At 41.1% G+C, this 20,340-nt stretch overlaps 1 protein-coding gene across 1 annotated transcript; it reads right to left on the bottom strand.

The window, feature by feature from the left end:
* Nucleotides 1–1,631: 1,631 nt before the first annotated feature.
* On the bottom strand, nucleotides 1,632–2,166 carry LOC307113209 (large ribosomal subunit protein uL22-like). The gene has a single exon (XM_079794642.1). The coding sequence runs from the start codon at nucleotides 2,071–2,073 to the stop codon at nucleotides 1,633–1,635; it is 441 nt and encodes a 146-aa protein (XP_079650768.1). The 5' UTR covers nucleotides 2,074–2,166; the 3' UTR covers nucleotide 1,632.
* Nucleotides 2,167–20,340: the final 18,174 nt, after the last annotated feature.

Below are 20,340 nucleotides of genomic sequence, written 5' to 3'. Positions count from 1 at the left end.
AACTAGCCCATTTTAGAAAAGACACTTCAAATTTGAAAACATGACATGTTGAATAGGCTGGCCTTTTTTTTTTTTTAAGTGCAGTTAGGTGAAATTGCACAGTCTGGCACAAAATAGATCTTCAATAAATATTTGTTGAATAAATAAGTGAATTAGCACATTATGCCTGTTACTAAGTGGTAGTTTTCTGGGGTTTTGAGCACCTTCATGGGGGCATGGTACTAGAGGCTGAATGTCTGTGTTCTCTTAAAATTCATATGTTGAAGCCCTGAAACCCAGTGCAATAGAAATTTTAGGTTTAGACGAGGTCATGAGGGTGGGGAGCCATGATGGGATTGGTGACTATAGGAAGAGAGATGAGAGAGATGATCTCTCTCTGCCACGTGAGGAGAGAACAAGCAAACCAGGAAGAGAGCCCTCACAAGCAACCAAATCAGCCAGCACCTGGTCAGACTGTGCCTCCAGAATCAAAGCATTAGCCTCCAGAAGCATAAACAATAGATACCTGTTCCTTAAGTCACCCAGGCAATGGTGTTTTGTTATAGCAGCCTGAGCTGACACGTGGCCATGGGTAAGAAAGGGCTTTCTGGAAAGATAACGTCACCCCATGGGTCAGGGTATGGGTCTGCTTTCTTCCGTAATCTTCAGAGTCCTGTCCTATAGCCGGGGCTAAATAGATGGTTATTGAAAGAATGACTGCGATAAGGCTTCAGCCCAAAGGAGCAACTGCAGCTTGGCAGCTTTCTACATCCGATGACAGGGCACACTGTGAGGAGCAGGTCCACTCTGCGCCCTCAGAGCTGACCTGCTTGCTCAGAGCTCTGACCCAGCCCTGCTTCCAGGGGTGAGACTTGGGACATACTCCGTCCGGGTTCCCTTGAAGGTGAGAGAGGACTTGAAAGAGAGAGGGGATGTGGTGTGAAGGATGCGGCAGGCCAGGTGGACTTCATATCCACTCTTCTGTGTGTGAGCTTTGGGGACGTGTGGCTCCAGCAGCCACAGAGCTCTTTGTAGCCTTCCTCCTCCTCCTGGGACTCGTGTGTGCGGGAAGCTGTTGTCTCTGACGATACGGGGCCAGCCTCCTCCAGAAGCAGGTTAAGTAAGGTGGGGGGACAGCCAAGGAGCACAGCCAAGGAAATAGTTTGGAGTAAAACGTAAGCAGATCTTATGGAGACATACCACCTTCGGCAAATTCTCAAGTCACCCCAGCGAGTCAGTGTTGGTCTCTTCATCTACAAAATGGGGCTGATCATGGGGTGGCATCTGTCACCTGTGATTGTGGAATACTTGGGATAATGTACACGGAAACATTTTATATTAATGTCCTATATCAGTGCTAGCTTATTCTGTTTACCTTCTGGCTGTGTTCCGTTCAGTTCAACAACGGCCTACTGTATGGTAGACACTGTATGTGGGAGAAAGTTGGATGTGCTGGTATCTTAATTACTTTCTATAATATAAAGTAGATAAATGCGTGTTTTAAGAAAAGAACCAGCAGATAATGATGGGGGTTCAAAGGAAGAGAAAAAACAGCCTTTCTATTTTTGAGAGGAGTTGAAATACTTCATCAAGGAGAAGACTGGATAGGACTTTTTTTTTAAAAATTTTATTTAGATTTATTTTATGCTGAATTTACTCCCGGGCCATAAGTTTTTGTTTCTTCAGTTTCGTCTGAGATATCTTTTCCTTCTGTGCCACCTCCTCTTCTGGTTTAGGAACAATCTGCTCCTTTTCAATAAGGAGCATCTCAGTGTGGCAGGGAGAGCTCACGTATGGGTTAATCTGCCCATGAGCTCTGTGGGTTCTACGCCTCATCTTGGGCGCTTTGTTCACCTGAATGTGCTCAATGACCAGAGAGACTACATCTAAACCCTTAAGTTCAGCATTGCTCTCGGCATTTTTCAGCATGTGCAGCAAAAATTCAGCACGCTTTTTGGGCCACTGACCCTGTGTCCAGCCCCACTGTTTTGCCTGGGCACACCTACCAACACCACCATTGTAACGACAGAACGGCATACACTGCTGCTTTAAAGTGAAGTCCTTCAGATACTTGGTGGCTTTTCGAATATGCATGCCCTTGATGGCCTGGGCAGTTTCACGCGTGTTCTTGAAGTGAACGCAGAGATTGGAGCTTCTTGATTTGCATGATTTTGTGGGGTTTTCTGGGCCTAGGAAGAGCTGGATAGGATTTTTTTCCTGACTTACGGTTTTGCTCCATTTTCAGAGGTCACCTATGGCCACTTTGGGGAAGAGCTGGATAGGATTTTTATGGGCTGAGATATAGAAGAAGAAATTTCCGGGGAAGGGACCACCAACAAACAAGACCAGGCAATCAAGAGATGATGGAGTAAAACTTGAGAGTGGCAAGAAATCCATGTAGGATATTGATGTGGGGGCAGCAGGAGATGAGATGGGAAAGGTAGCCAGAGTCAGACTGTGCAGGTGGAGACCTGATTTGGCAGGTAAAGGGGACCATTACAGGCAGTTGGGGAAGGGTGTTGGGCTATGTAAGAACAGGGTTTGAGAAGAGTCCAAAGAACAAGTATAACTATCATTGTGACTAACATTATTACTAGACACGTAAAGACTATCAAACAATTTTTTTTTAAGTTTAACATCAATTTGTAGGATAGCTGTCTGCCTTTGATGTTGGAGGCATCTCATCCTTGAAGAGTCTTTGTTAAGTGCTGTAGGCGGAGGCAAGCATCAAAGGCAGGAGTAGATGCCCATTTGCACTTAGGTGCCTGAGTTTATTTCTTTTTCTCCAGCAAACACAATTTTGAGACTCTAATAAATGTAACAAAAGAAACTTCATTCAAGGAAGGAATATGCACAGTTGTTACCTCCCTTCTGGGAGGGCTCATTTCTTCCCTCCACAGAGGTAAAGGAGCATTTGACTCCATGAGAGTATTTGTAGCATTTTTGTTAGGATTTTTGCTGAAACGGAAAGCTATATTGTTTATAGGTTTTGCATGGCAGAGGATCAAACTCTTTTGGGGGCAATTTTTTTTCCTGACTTAGGTTTTGCTACAACTCCTGGATGTGTTGCTGACACTCTTGGTGAAAATTCCAAAGTGGAGGCAGCTTCGCTCCCTCGTTAATCTGGCCGTTTAATGCAAGGGCTAATGATGTGATATGTGGCCACACTGCAACTGTTAAGCCATATGGCACCGGCTTGCTGTTATTTACGGTGAAGGTATTTATGCCTTTAGGTTCCTGCAGCACCGAGCTACCTCTGAAATGATGCTCCAGAGCACTTTCAGAGGCAGTGGGCGGTACTTCATGCCCTAATCCAACATCCTTGGGCCCAGTCTGTGACTGGGGAAAATCAGCACCCAGGACATGTCTGAAGTGAGATGCAGCATGTATTTGCAATGGCACAGAGCAGGAGAGAAATGTAAGGACTCACCTAGAGGCAAAGCGAGACTGCAAGGCTGTCGCCCAGAGCTCTTTCGTGGAAAAGAGATTGAAAATGATATTTTCTTGGCTTCTCTTTATGTGGATGGATTTGGCTTAAACAAACAAACTTGAGAATTGAAAGTGCCAGGTTAAAAAATATTATATATGGGGTACATTTTTATATTAGTAATAAAAATGAGAGGTGTTATGCATCAAAATTTTTATATGCTAGACACATAACTTTACCGGCAGGCAAATACGTGCCCATGTGCCCTTCCATGAGAGACATGGAAACATCCCTGTAAGTGAGATATGAGAAGAGACGTCTTTACCAGACTCCCCCTCCCCGACAGTGAGTGTCATATATGCTGCATCCCTTGGATCATTTACATACATATGTCCTGCCATATTCATCGCTTCCCCATGATGGGAGGTGGTGCCCGGAGTGGCTTGTTTGTCTCCATAGGGCTGAAAGCAGAACTATTGGACAGATGATATATGGCATGGATGCAGAACAAGGGGTTCAGCTGTCAGTGGACACCAGGATGGTCTTATCAGTGCTTATCAGATGGTGAAAACCTTCCTGGTTCTTGGGAGCAGTGATTCTCAACTAGAGGAGCTATTTTACCTCCACCCCAGGGGACTGTTGGCATGTCTGGGAGCATTTTTGATTGTTCCAACTGGTGGGGGATGCTACTGGTCTCCAGTGGGTAGAGGCCAGGGACATCACTGTGCATTCTACAATGGACAAGACAGCCCCTTCTCTCCCCCACAATCCTTCCCCAAATGTCAACAGTGCTGATGTTGATTAGCCCAGCTCTAGAGTGAGCCTGATGCTGGATTCCTTGCAAGAGGAAGGATTGGCCAGCAGGGTCCTCTTTCCCATCCTTCTCCAATGCAGCATTTAGCATCTCTTCTAAATAAACGTCACACAATATTTAAAGAAACTTTTTGAAGAAACACCAATTAACTAGCCTGTACAGGATGCCACTGTATCTTGGGCTAGTACTGGCTAGGCACTGTGTATGTGGCAATTGCTCAGAACATTTTTTTAAACTGAATTTATTGTGGTGACATTGTTTAATAAAAGTATATAGTTTTCAAATGTACAATTCTATAATACATCATCTGTATATTGTATTGTGTGTTTACCACCCCAAGTCAAGTCTCCTTCTATCACCAGTTATCCTCCCTTTACCTTCTTCTAATCGCCCCCCTCTCCCACCTCCTTTTCTCTCTGGTAATCACCATACTATTGTCTGTTTCTGTGAACTTTTTTGTTTTGTTTTGCTTAATCTCTTCACTTTTTTCACCAAGTCCCCCAACCCCCTCCCCTCTGACAGCTGTAAGTCTGTTCTCTGAGTCTGTTTCTGTTAGTTTATTTTGTTCATTAGATTCCACACATAAGTAAAATCATATGGTACTTGTCTTTTTATGACTGGCTAATTCCACTTAGTATAATACTGAGCAGGTCCATGTATGCTGTTGCAAAAAGTAAGATTTCCTTCTTTTTTTTATAGCCTAGTAGTCACTGTGTATATGTATCACAGCTTTTAAAAAAATATATTTTTATTGATTTCAGAGAGGAAGGAAGAGGGAGAGAGAGAAACATCAATGATGAGAGAGAATCATTGATAAGCTGCCTCCTGCATGCCCCCCCACTGGGGGACTGAGTCTGCAACCCAAGCATGTGCCCTTGACAAGAATCGAACCGGGACCCTTCAGTCCGCAGGCCGACGCTCTATCCACTGAGCCAAATTGGCCAGGGCACCACAGCTTTTTTATCCACTCATCTACTGATTTTACCTGCTTTCTTTACTTCAGGGTGTGAGTAGATTGCCAAGAGGTGGAATATATTGGATATGGGGGAGTATATGGTAGAATGAGAGAAGATGGGAAGGCTAAATTCAGCCCTCCACCTCTCCCTGCATCAAAGGGTTCCTGCTATATAGTCCATTGTCTTAGCTATTGCTCCTCGAAGTCTGATCTCCAAACCAGCATGCAGCATCAACATCACCTAGGAACTTGTTAGAGATGAAAATTGTCTTCCAGGTTCCCCTGAATCAGAAACTCCGTGGATGGGTTCAAAGTCTGCTGGGACCCCTGCAGCAGGCTGAGGCTGAGAATGCTGCTCTGATTAACCCCCCTTCTCAAGTTACTGAAGTTTGATCGCTGAGTACTTCGCAGGCTGCCAACCCCTGGGAGGCAAGCCTGCAGTACTTCTTTTGTGATGGTTAAAACTGGCATGGGTTTTTCTGGGATTGTCTGGGACCTAATCCTCTTGTTAAAAAACAACATCAGCCCCCCTGTTTGGTTTATGATAATTTCTGAAACTTCTTTATTAGGGCTCCACTTCTTATTTAATGACTGATGGCAGAGCTTCTTTCTCATTGTGAATTCATTTTTATGCAAATGCCTCCAGCCTCCGGAAAGATACAGCACAGAATGGATTTGTCTTCCGAGTTCTAAGGCCTAGGGATTGTCAAGGTTTTTCTTTCATTTGCAGAAAGTTTAGGCCATTTCATGTTTCTCCCCCCCCCCCCCACACCTGTCCTCTAACAGGCATTATTCCATAACACAGGCTTTTCAGGTTGATGATATTGTGACTATCTTGAAAATCTCCATCTTGCCAAGTTATTCATTTATTCACTTATTTCACAAATATTTATGAAACCGAACTCTATGCGGGGCACTCAGCTTGATGCTGGAATCCACTGCTGAGCGTAAGGGAGATGGTGCTTGCCCTCATGGAGCACACCAGCTGGTGGGGACGGATGCTCAAGGCTCATACAAGTCATTAGGACTTTGGGAAATGCTATGAAAGAAGCACAGGAAGCTTCTGTGCTTTGAGAGAGGACACAATATAAATAAAACCTGGTCAGGACATGTGTCTGTGTGCTTGACATTTGAATAGACATTTTAGCAGATGCGTACAAGTTAGCAAGGCAAAGGTAGGTGGGACAGGGGAGGTATGAATGTGTGTTCAGGTCTTCAAGAGTAATTCTGATATTTTGGGTTAAAGGTGCCAATGGAGTATTCAAAACTGTATACCCCATAGGCAATTGGAACCCTATCTGACGTTCTGGGATAGATCTGGTCTGGTAATATCGATCGGGAAGATTTCAGCATATGGGTAATATAGAAAGTTTAGAGAGGTGATGAGAACATTGAGAAAGAAGGAGTCAATTGAGATAAAAAACAAGAGTATGAATGAAGACATGCATAATGCTGGCATTTAAAGGAGGGGAAAAAAAGAAGAGACGTGGGAAGGTGACTGAGAAACGGCAGCTAGAGAGGCAGAAGGGAAACAGGAGAGGGTGTGGGTGCCTTAACCAATGCTCGGCTGCTTCCTCCTACCTCTGACTAGTCCTCGGTCATGTATTTTGTTCAAGGAAACAGCTGTCAAGGAAAATGGGGACAGAGTTGTATTCATTATGTTAGCAACAAGGACCTCATTGATAACCTTGGCAAGAATATTCCAAGTAGAATCTTTTTATTTAATACTTTCTATTATGGAAGTTTTTATATGTACATAAAACTGATAGGATAGCATAATAAACTAGAGGCCCGATACACGAAATTCGTGCAAGAGTAGGCCTTCCTTCCCCCCGGCTGTTGGCACTGGCTTTCCTTTGGCACCCAGGACCCTGGCTGGCTTCCCTCCGGCTGCCCGGAGGCACCTGGGACCTGGACGTCTGGTCTGATTAGCATATTACCCTTTTATTATTATAGATGCCCACAAACCTATAATCTAGCCACAACAATGATTATCATTTTTGCATTCTTTTGAGTCCTATTATTGTATCTTTTTAAAATACGTTTTTATTTATTTTAGAGAGAAATGGAGAAGGATAGAGAGATAGAATCATCGATGAGAGAGAAACATCATTGATCTGCTACCTCCTACATGCCCCCTACTGGGGATCAAGCCCACAACCCGGGCATGGGCCTTGACAGGAATTGAACCAGTGACCTCTTGGTTCATAGGTTGACACTCAATCCCTGAGCCACATGGGCTATTTTATCTTTTTCACATTAGTGTCTAGCATAGGGCCTGACACACTGGAAGCAGTCAGTAAATATTTGTGGAATAAGTAAATGAATAAATATGAGTCAAAAGATTTAATGTACTGTGTAGAGATGCATTGCTCCCCTCAAAAAGGTTATAGCCTGGTGGATTGGAGCAGATGTAAGGCCACGGAGTTAGGTCCAAATAAGCAAGGGATGTGGACTTCTGTGCCGTTGTAACAGATCCAAGGAACCTTTGTATGTTCAATTCACTCTTCACTCCTATGATAAGTGAGGGGCAATGGAAACAGCACAGTCTGAGTTGGATTTCAGTTCTGACTCCACCCTTGCCCTGCTGTGAGATTTGGGTTAATCATTTAACTTCTCTGAGCCTCAGTATCATCATAAAATTTCCATGGAAAAATGAAAAAAAAAATCCTTTAGAATTCATTTAATCAACTTTTAAAGGAAAACCTTTTCAGTCAGTTTGGGATATAATGAAATATTTGAAATATTGTTCAGTTTTATATATTGTTTTGCTCTCTTGGATGAATAGTTTGAGGCAATGTCTTTAGCTCCATTCATTCATCTTTTCATTGCTTATTAAATAGAGGAAATGACATGGGTAATTAGAAGTGTAGTTACAGCACCCAGCACAGAGTCTGATATATGGCCGTGCTCATTGAGTGGTAGCTCTCGTTGTTATGTATCAGTCTATTTTCCAGGAAGAATTCTCTGTTTTTCTAGTCCAGGCTTATTGTTCCCTCCTTTTACCAAATACACTTTCTTTCATGTACATTCACATCACGCACTCATTTTCCCTTCTCACCTTTCTATGTTTTATTCTTCTTGCTTTGGAATGCTGTTGGAATAAACAGGTAAACTTAGCTTCACTTTGCTTAAGGACTTTCCCACGCAGATCTACCAAATCAAACCTGGCTTTCTCTCCTGGCATTCAGGGCTTTCGCAAGCAACTGCCAACACCCCCTCCCCCAGTCTTTCTAGTCTGATTTCTCACTACTCCTGAACATGCCTGTGAATGCACTTTTGTGGGTCCTTTGTAATAATCATCTTCCCACTCAAAATCATCTTTCTGCTCACTAACAATCTTTACCATGGAAACCCTACCTCGTCCATGAATATTTGCCAACTTTCCCACAACTGAATATACTAGTTCCCATCGCTGATCTGCCTGTGGCACTCTTGTCAGCTCTCCTTGCATTTGCCATATTTTCCTTTAAATGTATTTATCATCCTATCTTATGTAAATTGTTCTCAGCATTAGATACTGAAATGGAGATGATGTGCCTGGAAGTACTTAGTAAAGAATAAAGACACTCAAATAGAAGGTATAACAACATTTATTCAGCAATAATCATGTGTCTCCTCAATAAATGCTAGGCATGCATTTTCTCATTTAATCTTTATAACATATGAGATGTATACAAATAGCACTTGTATACAAATAGCACTTGTATTTTTTTTATAGGCAAGGAGACAGAAATCAGGCGATATTAGGTATTTTGTCTAAGCTCACACAACTAGTAAAAAGCAAAACTAGGATTCAAACTTGGGCCTGTCTGACTCCAGGGTCTCAGTACTTAAAACCATTATATTGGTTTTAGAAATCATAGTAAGTACAACTTTGCCTCAGATGAGCTAAATGACCTTTCTGTTAAAAGAAATATATATATCCTCCTATAATTATAGTGAGATTAGGCTCCTTTTTATCTTAAATATCTTTTCATCTGCTGTAATTACCTCCTTTTCATTGCTAGTGAAGACCTGGCTAAAGGAAGACATTTGTTGCTACTGAAATGGAAATGAACCTGCGTTAAAATTATGGCCAAGCACCTAGCCCAGGTCTGGAGACGAAACCTTTAATATAAACATCTTAGATCACTTCACTTCAGAGAATTTTCGGCTTGAATTTCACTATTGGAGTTTATAAAAGAGCTGATCAGTGCTCCAGCCATTAAAAGCAAAACACTGTATTTGCATGTAGGCTTTTTTCTTTTTTTGTTCACAGCTCATTTATGACTTTTTTGGGGGTTGAGGTGGGGGTTGGGGAGGAGGGATGGTAATTGGGGACATATATAGTTACCTCAGGAATGGTTCTCTCAGTCTTGGTTAGTGTTATATCCATGGATGAAAATTTCTACCCATTTATTTATTAACAGAGATATTTCCTTAGACTAGATTCCCAGAAATAGAATTACCAGGTCAAAATCTATGGACCTTTGAAATGGCATTTATTTTTCTTTTCTTTTTCTTTTTTTAAAAATATATTTTATTGATTTTTTTACAGAGAAGAAGGGAGAGGGATGGAGTTAGAAACATCGATGGCATTTATTTTTCAAGCACTTTGTAAAGTTGTTCTCCAAATGGTCATGGGTAGTCATTACTGCAGCTCACCAATGGATGGTCCTACACTCTCTTTGAAGCCCTCTCTTGCTTTGTGTGGAGCTATGTGATGAGTTCTAGCCAATGGGTTGTGAGCCGAAGTGAGATGTATCATTTCTGCGATGAAACGTTTAATGGCCAGTGAGAGATCTTCCAAGACACGTTTTCCTTTGCCTGGGGACTGGCAGTGTTGCTCTATCAAACTAGATGCTAGAGGAAGAACTATGTAGAAGAGAGACCCCAAGTAGCTGACTCATAATGGTCATGGAATGTGAGGGAAGGAATAAACTTGTTAGGAGAAGCCACTGAAATACAGGTTAGATACTGTGACGTACCTAGTTTATCTTGATCATTATCATGGTTGTATAATTTGTAATGCCGCTACCTACATTTAAAAACATTATTTTTAAAACTAGGTATTAAGTTGGTATAATTCAAGTACAATCTGCATAGACTCTTCTCCAACCTTATCTCCTGCTCAGCTGCCTGCCCTCTATCTATGAATCTGTTGGTTTGTTTTATTTTTAAAGAACAACCTTTTGGAATGTTTTGGAATGCATTTATTGATTTTGTTGTTTTCTGTTTATATAATTAATCTGGCTTTTAATGTTTGTTATTTCCTTCTTTCTTTATATATTAAATTTTTTAGTCATTTGTTTGATGTATAATTTTGCATTCTCTATTTCTTAATGATAAATATACTTAAGGCTTTGAATTTTCCTCTGTGTACTCCTTTAGCTGTATTCTTTTCTTTTTTTTTTTTGGAGAAATTGAGTAGCCTTAGTTTGTGTCTCCTCTTTGACAAAGAGTTGTTTAAGAGCAATTTATTTAATTTTTAAGTGAATGAAATGTATTATTTCCTGTTACTATTTTTAATTTTACTATATAGTGAGTTAAAATACTGCTTGTTTTATTCTATCATTCAGAATTTAGTAAGGTATCTTCTGTGACATATATAGTCAGTTTTAATGTTTATTATATTAGTATTTGAAAATAAAGGCAATTTTCTATTTTTAGGATTTAGCACTAAATATTTATCAAATATATCTACTTTATTAGTTTTTGATTAAAGTGTTCTATCCTCTTATATTTTTTGACTACTTAATGTCATTCATTGACTATAGAGGTTAATTAAATTTTATTTCTGGTATGTATTTTATTTATTATGTTTCATATTATACAATATCTACCTTAGGAATGTTGCTGTTATATAGTCCATATTTGTGTTTTTATGTGTTATATTTCCCCTTTTTGGTATTATATCCAGAAGCTTTGCTTTCTCTTTGTTTGCATTCTTCTGGTATATTTTTTCTACCTTTTAATTTTTAACCAGGATCACTTTTTTTTGGAGGGGGGCGGTGATTATGTCTCTTGTATTATTCCTATTTCCTTTAGATCATATCTAATTCCCACCACCCAACTCTATACTTCATTGGGAAAAAGATGCTTAGGGAAAGTCTCTAAGGAATATTACTACTGCTGCTGCTGCTACTACCACCACCACCACCACCACTATTGTTATTTTGTTAATAGTATTATTGAGACCCTTGCTCTATAAAAGCATCTCCAACTTTTCTCTTAATTCCCTATTTATCCTTCTGAAATCTCCTATGTTTGTTTTGTGTGTATGTGTTGCTGAGTTCTCTCAATGGGCCATCCAACAACAAGCAAGAAAATGTTAGAATTATTCTAGAGCAATTAGTTGGAACAAGTAGAAAAATCCAACTAAAACCCTTTATGTCAGTGTTGGACTGGTCAAGATGCTTCCCTTGAAGAGGATAATTTCAGAACTTTGATTTGGAAGCAGAAGGTGCAAAAATTTTTCTGTCTCCTTGGTTCATTCCACTTCTGCTTGAATTTCATGTCACTTCATGATTGATGTTTGGTCTCTGTGCTATTAGGCCTCTATAAACTTAATTCATTAGCACTCCTCAGCAGTTGGCAGCATAAACTTGCTTTGGTGATGATTGGCAAAATTGTCCTCTGTAGACATTTATTCATCTAGTGTGAGAAACTGGGATTTTATTGTGCTAAAACTGTAGCTGAGAATATCGAATCTGTTATTCAAGAGCATGAGATCTCAAAAATGCAAAAAAGATGGAGCTTTTATGGGAAAAATATAAACCAAGAATATCTTCCTTGGTTCATATTATAGATATTTTCTTGTTGATTTGTCTTGTAAAATGCTTCACAGAAACTATGGGGAACACATCGTTTTCCCATTTCAGCTACTTAAAAAAGATTTTCTGACTCTTCCATAGCCAGAATGCTTGCAGCAGCACATTTTTATTCTTTGTGAGAATTCTATCAATTTAAATATTTGCATCTATAATCACATTATTCTTTTGACATGTTAATGTCAACAGCATGTTAATTTTTGCTGTTTTTATCTTTTTTGTCATTTAATTGTTCCTCCCTAATTTAATTAAATGCATATTATCATAAGACTAATTATATCATGTCTCTGAGTGATTTGATCTGTAGGATGACTTTAAAATGTGTTGTACTTGCTTCATTTTGCCTGGGGGAAAATCATGATAGAAAAAGATGCATTACTCTCTCAGCAAATGTAAGTTATACTAAGAATTCTACTGTCAGCTTAATGGTTTAGTGGAGATTTATTTCTAAACTAATACATTAATATATTGAGTGTTTGGGAGCTAATAATTGCTGCTAACTAGGCTGTTTTGGATGCCTGACATTTTGACCCTTCCCCAGGAAATGTTGGCAAGCTGTGCTTTGTTTCATTCTTCCCATTTTCAGCTGGCTGTCAATGGAAATTAGATCTACCTTGCATTTGACTTTGAACCTTTTCACTCACGTTGTTAAACACATACACACATGTGCTCATGCACACACACATGCACACACACACACAGTATTAAAGCACAGTTTTGGAAAGTAATGACCAGCTATGAAATCATCTAGACTTAGAATCTAATCATGGCTCTATGGTTTTGAAGTTGCATCATTCTGGCAATTTGCTTGAGTTGTCCAAACCTTGAAGTTCTCAACTGTAAATGGCAATTTTAATACTAATCTTACAGAATTGCTAAGGATTATATTAACTAATTTATGTAGAACACACAGTATAGTACCTGGTTCAAAGGGGTTGTTATCACTTTTACAGATATTAATCAAATTTTGTAACAAATGGAAACATTATCCTTTAATTCCATTCTCTTAACAAAACAATGTCTATTTTATATTATAATATAAATATTTTATATTTATATATTTTATGAATTCATATTTTATTTTTAAAAATTACAAAGCATTTTATTTTCAAAAGTATGTGAAGTGGCTTATATGGTTGTCATTGTTAACTGAAAACAAAAGCAAGACACAAAATTATGCTTTTTACCAAAAGCATTGTCTTTGTCTTGATTATGGTCGTTTTTAATGACTGTATAGTATTCCATTTAAAATCAACATTTCATAATTTAATTAATGATTCTCTGTGATTTGAGATTTACTAAGCCTCGTTTGTTATCAGTAAGGAAATATTAGAGAAGCATCTGCCTATTTGTTTTCCTCCCAATGAATTATTTCCATATACTAAATTTTCTTGACAGAAATTATTGATTCAAACGATTTAATACTATTATGACTTACTATTACATTGTTACATACTACCTCTGAATTTTAAAATAGTTATTTATAGGCCCTAGCCAGTTTGGCTCAGTGGATAGAGTGTTGGCCTGTGGACTCAAGGATCCCAGGTTCAATTCTTGGTCAGGGCATGTGCCCAGGTTGCAGGAGGCATACAGGAGGCAGCCAATCAATGATCCTCTCTCATCATTGATGTTTCTATCTCTCTCTCCCTCTCCCTTTCTCTCTGAAATCAATAACAATATATATATTTTAAAATTAAAAAATATATAGTTATTTATAGAAACCTGACTATGGCAAAGGCAACAAGAATTCTTGAGCAATAGGATACCTATGTTGGGTGATTTCAAGTCTGCCTAAATTATAGTAGGAACCTGCACCCTCTTAACAGCACTTTACCCCACAGCGTGGGTTGTCTTGCAGCCATTGGCACATAATCTCTTCCTATTGCATGCAATTAATTCAACCCATTGGGGCCAACACTCAAGCTGAGCTAATCAGAATCCTTCCCTGGAAATTTGGATTTGAAACAAGGGGAGAGATTCAGTTTCTCTGAGTGATTGAACCAATAAAGTGTATACCAAGTGTGGAGAAAAAGAAGTTTGACTTCTGAGAAAGAAAGAGAGAAAAGGAAGCAGGTGTGCAGAGATCAGATTTTGAGAGAGTGTTTGAATGCCTTCCTGGCCATGGGTTCAGTTCCTTCTTGAGGCCCTCAAAATGCTTATCATAAACTCCTTTGTTTAGTTTAGTTAACTTGGGTTCTTTCCTACTATTTGGGACCAGGAGCCCTAATTCCTACAGTGGAGCATCTGGTACTTCTCAGATGGAGCTAGAATGAGCAACTTCCCACATGGTGTGTGGGTGTCTAGTTAATACTATATTCTCCTCTGATTAAAATCCTACTGTTACAAAAGAGAGAAGAGACATTTATTCTTCACATATAATGTAGCAGATATTTTCAAGAAAATACCATTTAACCCATGCAATAATCCCATTGTGTTAGCCCATCTTTACAGATGAAGGTATTGATGTCTAGAGAGGTTATGAACTTTTCCAAGGTTGTACAGCATTTGAGGGGAACAGCGTGAAAGAGCTTCGGAAGTCGTCATGATAGAACTTGGTAGCGTTTTGCGTTTAATCTGTGGAGGCCTCAGGAACAGTTTTATCTGGAGCTCCTGGTTAGCTGCATTTCAGAACTCCAGCCTCCATGTAAACTTGGCTTTCTCCTTTGCTGAATTCTGAGGCATTAGCATCACCAAACCTGATGATTAAACCTCTTTTCTTTTTTCCAAATGGAGTTTTATTTTTTGGAAGGTAATTATTGTAAGTATTTGTGTCACCGTGCCTTTCACCCCTGCTTCCAAACTTCAGTGTCTTTACCACATCTCCTCCTCATTGCTTTAATACTTACATTTTCTTCAACAAATATCCCAATTTTTAAAAAACAAACATATTTTCAAAATGCTTTGTATCATGATATACATAGAAATTCATGATCACTTGCCCATTGGGGCTCACTCACAGTACTTGAGTAAGGTTTGGGAAAACTTGGCCCATCCACATAGTTTAAATTTTTCTTTTTTTCTAATTCTGTATATTTTTATTGATATCTGAGAGGAAGGGAGAGGGAGAGAGCTATAGAAACAACAATGATGAAAGAGAATAATTGAACCGGCTGTCTCCTGCACAGCTCCTACCAGGGATCGATCCCCAAACCCGGGCATGTGCCTTTACTGGGACTCAAACCGTGATCTCCTGGTTCATAGGTCGATACCCAACCACTGAGCAACACTGGCCAGGCTTTTATCTCTTTTTTGCAGGCGGGAATCTTAGGGGAGGTCTCAGGGGAGGGTTTCAGCAGAATATTCATCAGTTTTCTAGGTGCGCTCCTTGGTCTTCACTGATTGGTCAGTGTCAGGGCAGGGGGTCATCCCTCATCGCAGCTGGTCCTGGTGCCGCCCACCTGGTTTTGCTGCTTTTCTGGGCCTGAGCCTAGATGTTATTTCTAGGGACCTGACCTTCTGTATGTGCTGAAAATTGCTCGGCCAGTTTGTTCATCTGTCTCAGTTTCCCTGTTCCACTTGTCCTGGCTCCCTGGCCTGTCTCAGTCCTTCCTTCACCTTGTGTGATGGCCCTGTCTCCACCAGTCTTCCTGTTGGTCCTCAGACGTCCACCTCGAATGCCCGGGGCTTCACAAAACCTCTTAGATCTTAACCTTTTAGATCTTAAAGTGACCCCTCCCTCCTCTTAACCGTGCGTGTCTTTGCACTTCCTTCGTGGCAGCTGTTAGAGTTGTATGGAAACTTTTCTCTGACCGGATTGGGGAGGTTGGGAAGGGAGGAATGTCACCTGTGGCAGTCAGGTGGTCGGAGGGAACAGGTGGCAGGCTCAGATTAGGGTAGTTTGATGGGAGTTTATTTACAGAGAAACCTAATTGCAAAGGTTTGGGGAGAGCGTGAGGAAACCACAAGAGAGACTGAGGGAACTTGGGGCTCAACAGTGAAGCTGTCACAGTCGCTGGAATGGAGAATTGAGGGACGAGAGAGATTTCCCGAACCAGAGAGAAGAGGGCCAGTGATGCTAACGCAACCTCCCAGGCCAGGCAGCACTGACCCGGAGTTGAGCGATGCGATGCAGATATGTCAGCCTCTCTCGGGTGGGGAGCCGGGCTAAGGACAGCAAGTGTTTCGGGAGGAGAGAGCAGAAGCGAACAGAAGACAGCTGGCACAGTGTGGTGCTCATCTTTCAAACTTCTCTATGCCTCGCTGGAGCCTGGCATATTGTTGGCACCAGTAAATAAAAGTTTTTGGTACTGTATAGTTTCAGGATAAGTTAAGCCACTTTGGAAGTTTTCTTTCTTTTAAAAAATAATTATGTATATTCACATCTTTCTTCCTAACGTGGTTGATTCAAAGACTTGTGTGATGTATCAATGACCAATCCAACTGTTTGTTTTGATTTTGGATATATGAAATATGTATATGTCTACATCTACATGTTTATATATTTGAATATTTCCATCCATCTATCTCTCTCTACATAGTAATTTAATCCAGGAAGAAATGGTTGATATTAACATTGCGGGTGGATCACGAGAATTCTTGCTTCATATAACACAGTGTTTTACAAAGTATCATACTCTAAAAAGATATTAGCTTGTAAGAACATGTAATAAATAACTTCAAAATGCAATGGGTATTTAATTTTAAAAGCGTGCCTTTAACATTTGTGTAAAACGTTTTTTGTACTCGTTCAATAGAAACTTATCTGGCCACTGGGTAAAGCTAGCAATAAAACCACTGGTCCGCAATGTGTTAAAGAAAAAGAGGGGGGGAAATAAGTCATATATATCAAGAGGAGACTTAATAGATCTTGAATTAAAGAGCAGTGCTAGTAGAGGGCTCATTTGAAAGATTTTTACATTTATACCAGACTACATCTTACACATCATGCATTTTGTAGATTAGAAGAATTGTGATGGTGTCCACCCAAGGAGGGGGCAAACTAATTTGGATAATTAATAATTTTTAAAATATTTTGTGTCAGAGTACATCACATTCTGCCATTTGCCGTAAATGCATAAGCAACATCACCACCATGGCCTGTAGGTTAATCGTTAGGAGGAAGAGGAATAGCAGAAATATGTTTTTATGGATCCCGCATGGGAGTCGACCCCAAACATCTTCAAGCAGTCGCTGCGGTGAGGAGGGGGATGAGAGGGCCGTGCAGAGACACGTGGCTCTGGCTCCATGCCCTGACCAGGTTCCCAGGCGGCCATGACTGTGGGAGAGGTTTGATGTCACCCCCCTCAGTCCTGAGCTGAGAACCGAATCCTTCACGCCACAAGTGCAAGCAGGCAAGGAGCCTCAAAGCCCCCAAATCTCTAGGGCTTTCATTTCAAATCCTAATTAGTTTTACTTGGAAAATTAGTTCCAAGCACAGCTTTTGGCACTTACAATTGTGAGCTGACATTGAACTTGCTTTATTTCAGATTTTTTAAAAAAGATTTAACTCGTGTTAAATTGTGTTTTTTTTTTTTTCTTCTCCTCTCCTGTTGCTGTTTGAACACACATCTTTAACCAGTCCGCCCGTCCGTCCGTCCGTCCGTCAGCACTGCCTCTCTGGCTTCTGGGAGGAGGGTCCATTCTCTCACCCCAGTGACCAACGACTGGTTTTCGTGAGCTTTCCAGTTTTCCACTGATGAAAATTTAAGCAGCTCGAGTCTTTCCTACAAATTACCAGGTCATTTAAAAATAAATTGGGCTCATTTTAATCTAATTTCTAATGCACAACTGCCTGGGGAGTTATTTTCAGCTTCGTTTGTTGCAGTTTGCAATTATCATGCTTCTTTTAAAGCAAAGAAAAGTAACAAGACTATATTTTATGTGAATTACCAGTGATCTTCCAGAACAACTCATATTTAAGCAAAGCAGCAGAGGGAATGAAAGACTGCGTGGGTAACGATGCAGGCTTGACAAGATCCAGCCAACAGGGGCAGCGGTGAGGGGATACAGCCCAGGTGCTAATATTTCACTTTGAGTCATGAAGATCAAAGGCCTGCCAATATTGACAATGCAGATCATTGAAAAGACGATGATTTTTCTAAGCCTGCCGAGCCGCTAGTTCCACAACTCTGAAGCTGCCAGCAAAATTTGACTTGGACTGTGTCTGATTTTTAGCGGATGGGGCTTGTGTACTTGGTTTCTGAAATGAGCAGTGTAATTCGACCATTGATTAAACCAGAGGGAATTGCTCAGACTCACAGCCCTAGATGACAAACTCAGGATCGATTTCGGATGCTTCCCCGTTCTGTACATTACCACAGGAATCACTTCCCAGCTCACAGGGAGATGTCTGTCTCCACTGTCCTGTGCAGCAGCGTCATTAGGTTCACTGGTTTAGAAGCACCTTCAAGGTGTGAATCAAAGATGAAGGGAATTCAAAGGAGGAGATGCTGTTTGAGGTGCTGAAGGAGGAGGTGGAGGGCTCTGTGTCGTCTTTAGGGCATCGGGGGCATTTGCCAGGGAGGCCGATCCAACTTAAGAAGGTGGCGATAGGGGTGCATTGGACCTGTGGGTCAACAATGGTAGCAGAGAGAGGGTTTGGCAGGAAACTGGCTCAGACGGAGGCTAGTGGGCGATGTGGTCGTGCTGCAGGTCGGCTGGGCCAGATGGTGGCACGTTTGGCGAAGGCGTTTGGATGTTCTGCTGTCGCTGCAAGGAGCGATGAAAACAGTCTGGAGAAGACACTACTGAATCAGTTAAGACAAGCTTGGGAGTCCCTTTTATTTCTCCAAACCTTTCTGAACAAATACCGTTGTGTTGTTTTGCCACTTTGGCATTTTAATGGAAACTTTTAATTTCCGTCTCCCCCCAATTTAGAGTGAACAGCGGGAGCAGTACTTCAAAAATAATATTGACATATGAGCTAGCTCTCTGCAAACACGAGAGAGGATAATTAGCAAACATATGTTTGATTCAAATTTAAAAACACATGTACTTAAAAGTGGGTATCTTGCCATTTGGATGGCAAATAGCTAATAAAAAAGCTTATTCTATTTTATGCAAGTTCTTCTAAATCTCACATTCTCCCTACATACAGGAGATGATGATGATGATGGTGACAGCCAACAGTCCCAGCATAATGAAAGCACTTTACGTGTAATATTTCTTTAATTCTCAGAACTCCATGAAGTAGGGGACATTATTCCCATTTCACAGATGGAGAGACTGAGGCCCAGAGAAGCTGAACAAAGCGATAGCGAGTGGCCGACGTGGCATTTGAGCCATCATTTTGGCTCTGGAGTCCAGGCTCCCAACCTCTTTTCCAGGCAGCCTCTCCTAGTGTGGTAGAGATTATGACTCAAGTGATGGAAATGGAAACTGAGGCGTGAGAAGTACAATGACTTACACAAGGTCTCCCGGAGCCAGGAAAATGTAGGATTGCTAAATGTACTTTCGTTTGAACATAATAGTTTCTGGAAAGGAGTGACCTTTCTTGTGAGTTGCAGCAAGTGGAAACTTTTTATCCTTAGTGGCCATCACTCCCTTCGGTAGTTTGGCTAAAGCTGGATTAGGTAGGAGTTTGGCAGGATGAGCGAACGGTTAGAGTTTGGCGTATGGAAGTCAGGGGCACATGCCAAGCTGGAGAGCCTCCAAGGACAGCAGTCACCGGAGACGGGTTTGTAAGAGCCCACCCAGGCCTGGCGTAGGATTGCCCTTCGGTGGCCTCACCACACTCCAGGGAGAGTCCAGCGTGACTCTTCAGCACACACTGCTAGGCACCTGTTTTTCTGTCTTTCTCTTCCATTCCTTTATGATGGGGTTTGTCAGCCTGAGCACTGTTGGCATTTTGTGGCAGACAATTCCTTATTGTTGGGGCCTCTCCTTGTAACGTAGGATTTTAGTTGCATCTTTGGTCTCTCCCACTAGGTGGCAGTAGCATCACCCAAGTCCCGACAATCTGGCACATCTCAAAGGTGGCCAAATGTGGCCCAAGGTGTAACTTGCCTCTGGCTGAGACGACTTCCCCCTCCCCGCTTTCTTCCTCTGCCTTTAAGCAGAGGCAGGGACTGGTTCTGCTCTCAGTCATGACTCCTAGCTCCTCAGTGCACTTGCTCCTTGGCTAGAACACAGGTCTTTAACCTGGTGTCCAGGATCCCTGGGTTCAGTTCCACAAACACCTGGAAATGACATAAAACTGTTTTGTGTTTGTGGCTTCTCAGAAGAGTCCTTAGCTTGTTGACCTATGAACCAGAAGGTCACAATTTGATTCCTGGTCAGGGCACATGCCTGGGTTATGGGCTTGATCCCCAGTGTGAGACATGCAGGAGGCAGCCAATCAATGATTCTCCCTCATCGTTGATGTTTCTATCTCTCTATCTCTCTCCCTTCCTCTCTGAAATAAAAAAGATATATT

Source organism: Cnephaeus nilssonii, assembly GCF_951640355.1.
Source record: "Cnephaeus nilssonii genome assembly, chromosome: 17".
NCBI classification, from domain to species: Eukaryota; Metazoa; Chordata; class Mammalia; order Chiroptera; family Vespertilionidae; genus Cnephaeus; species Cnephaeus nilssonii.
The sequence above is the reverse complement of the archived record's forward strand: the minus strand, read 5'-3'. Positions and strand labels throughout refer to the sequence as shown.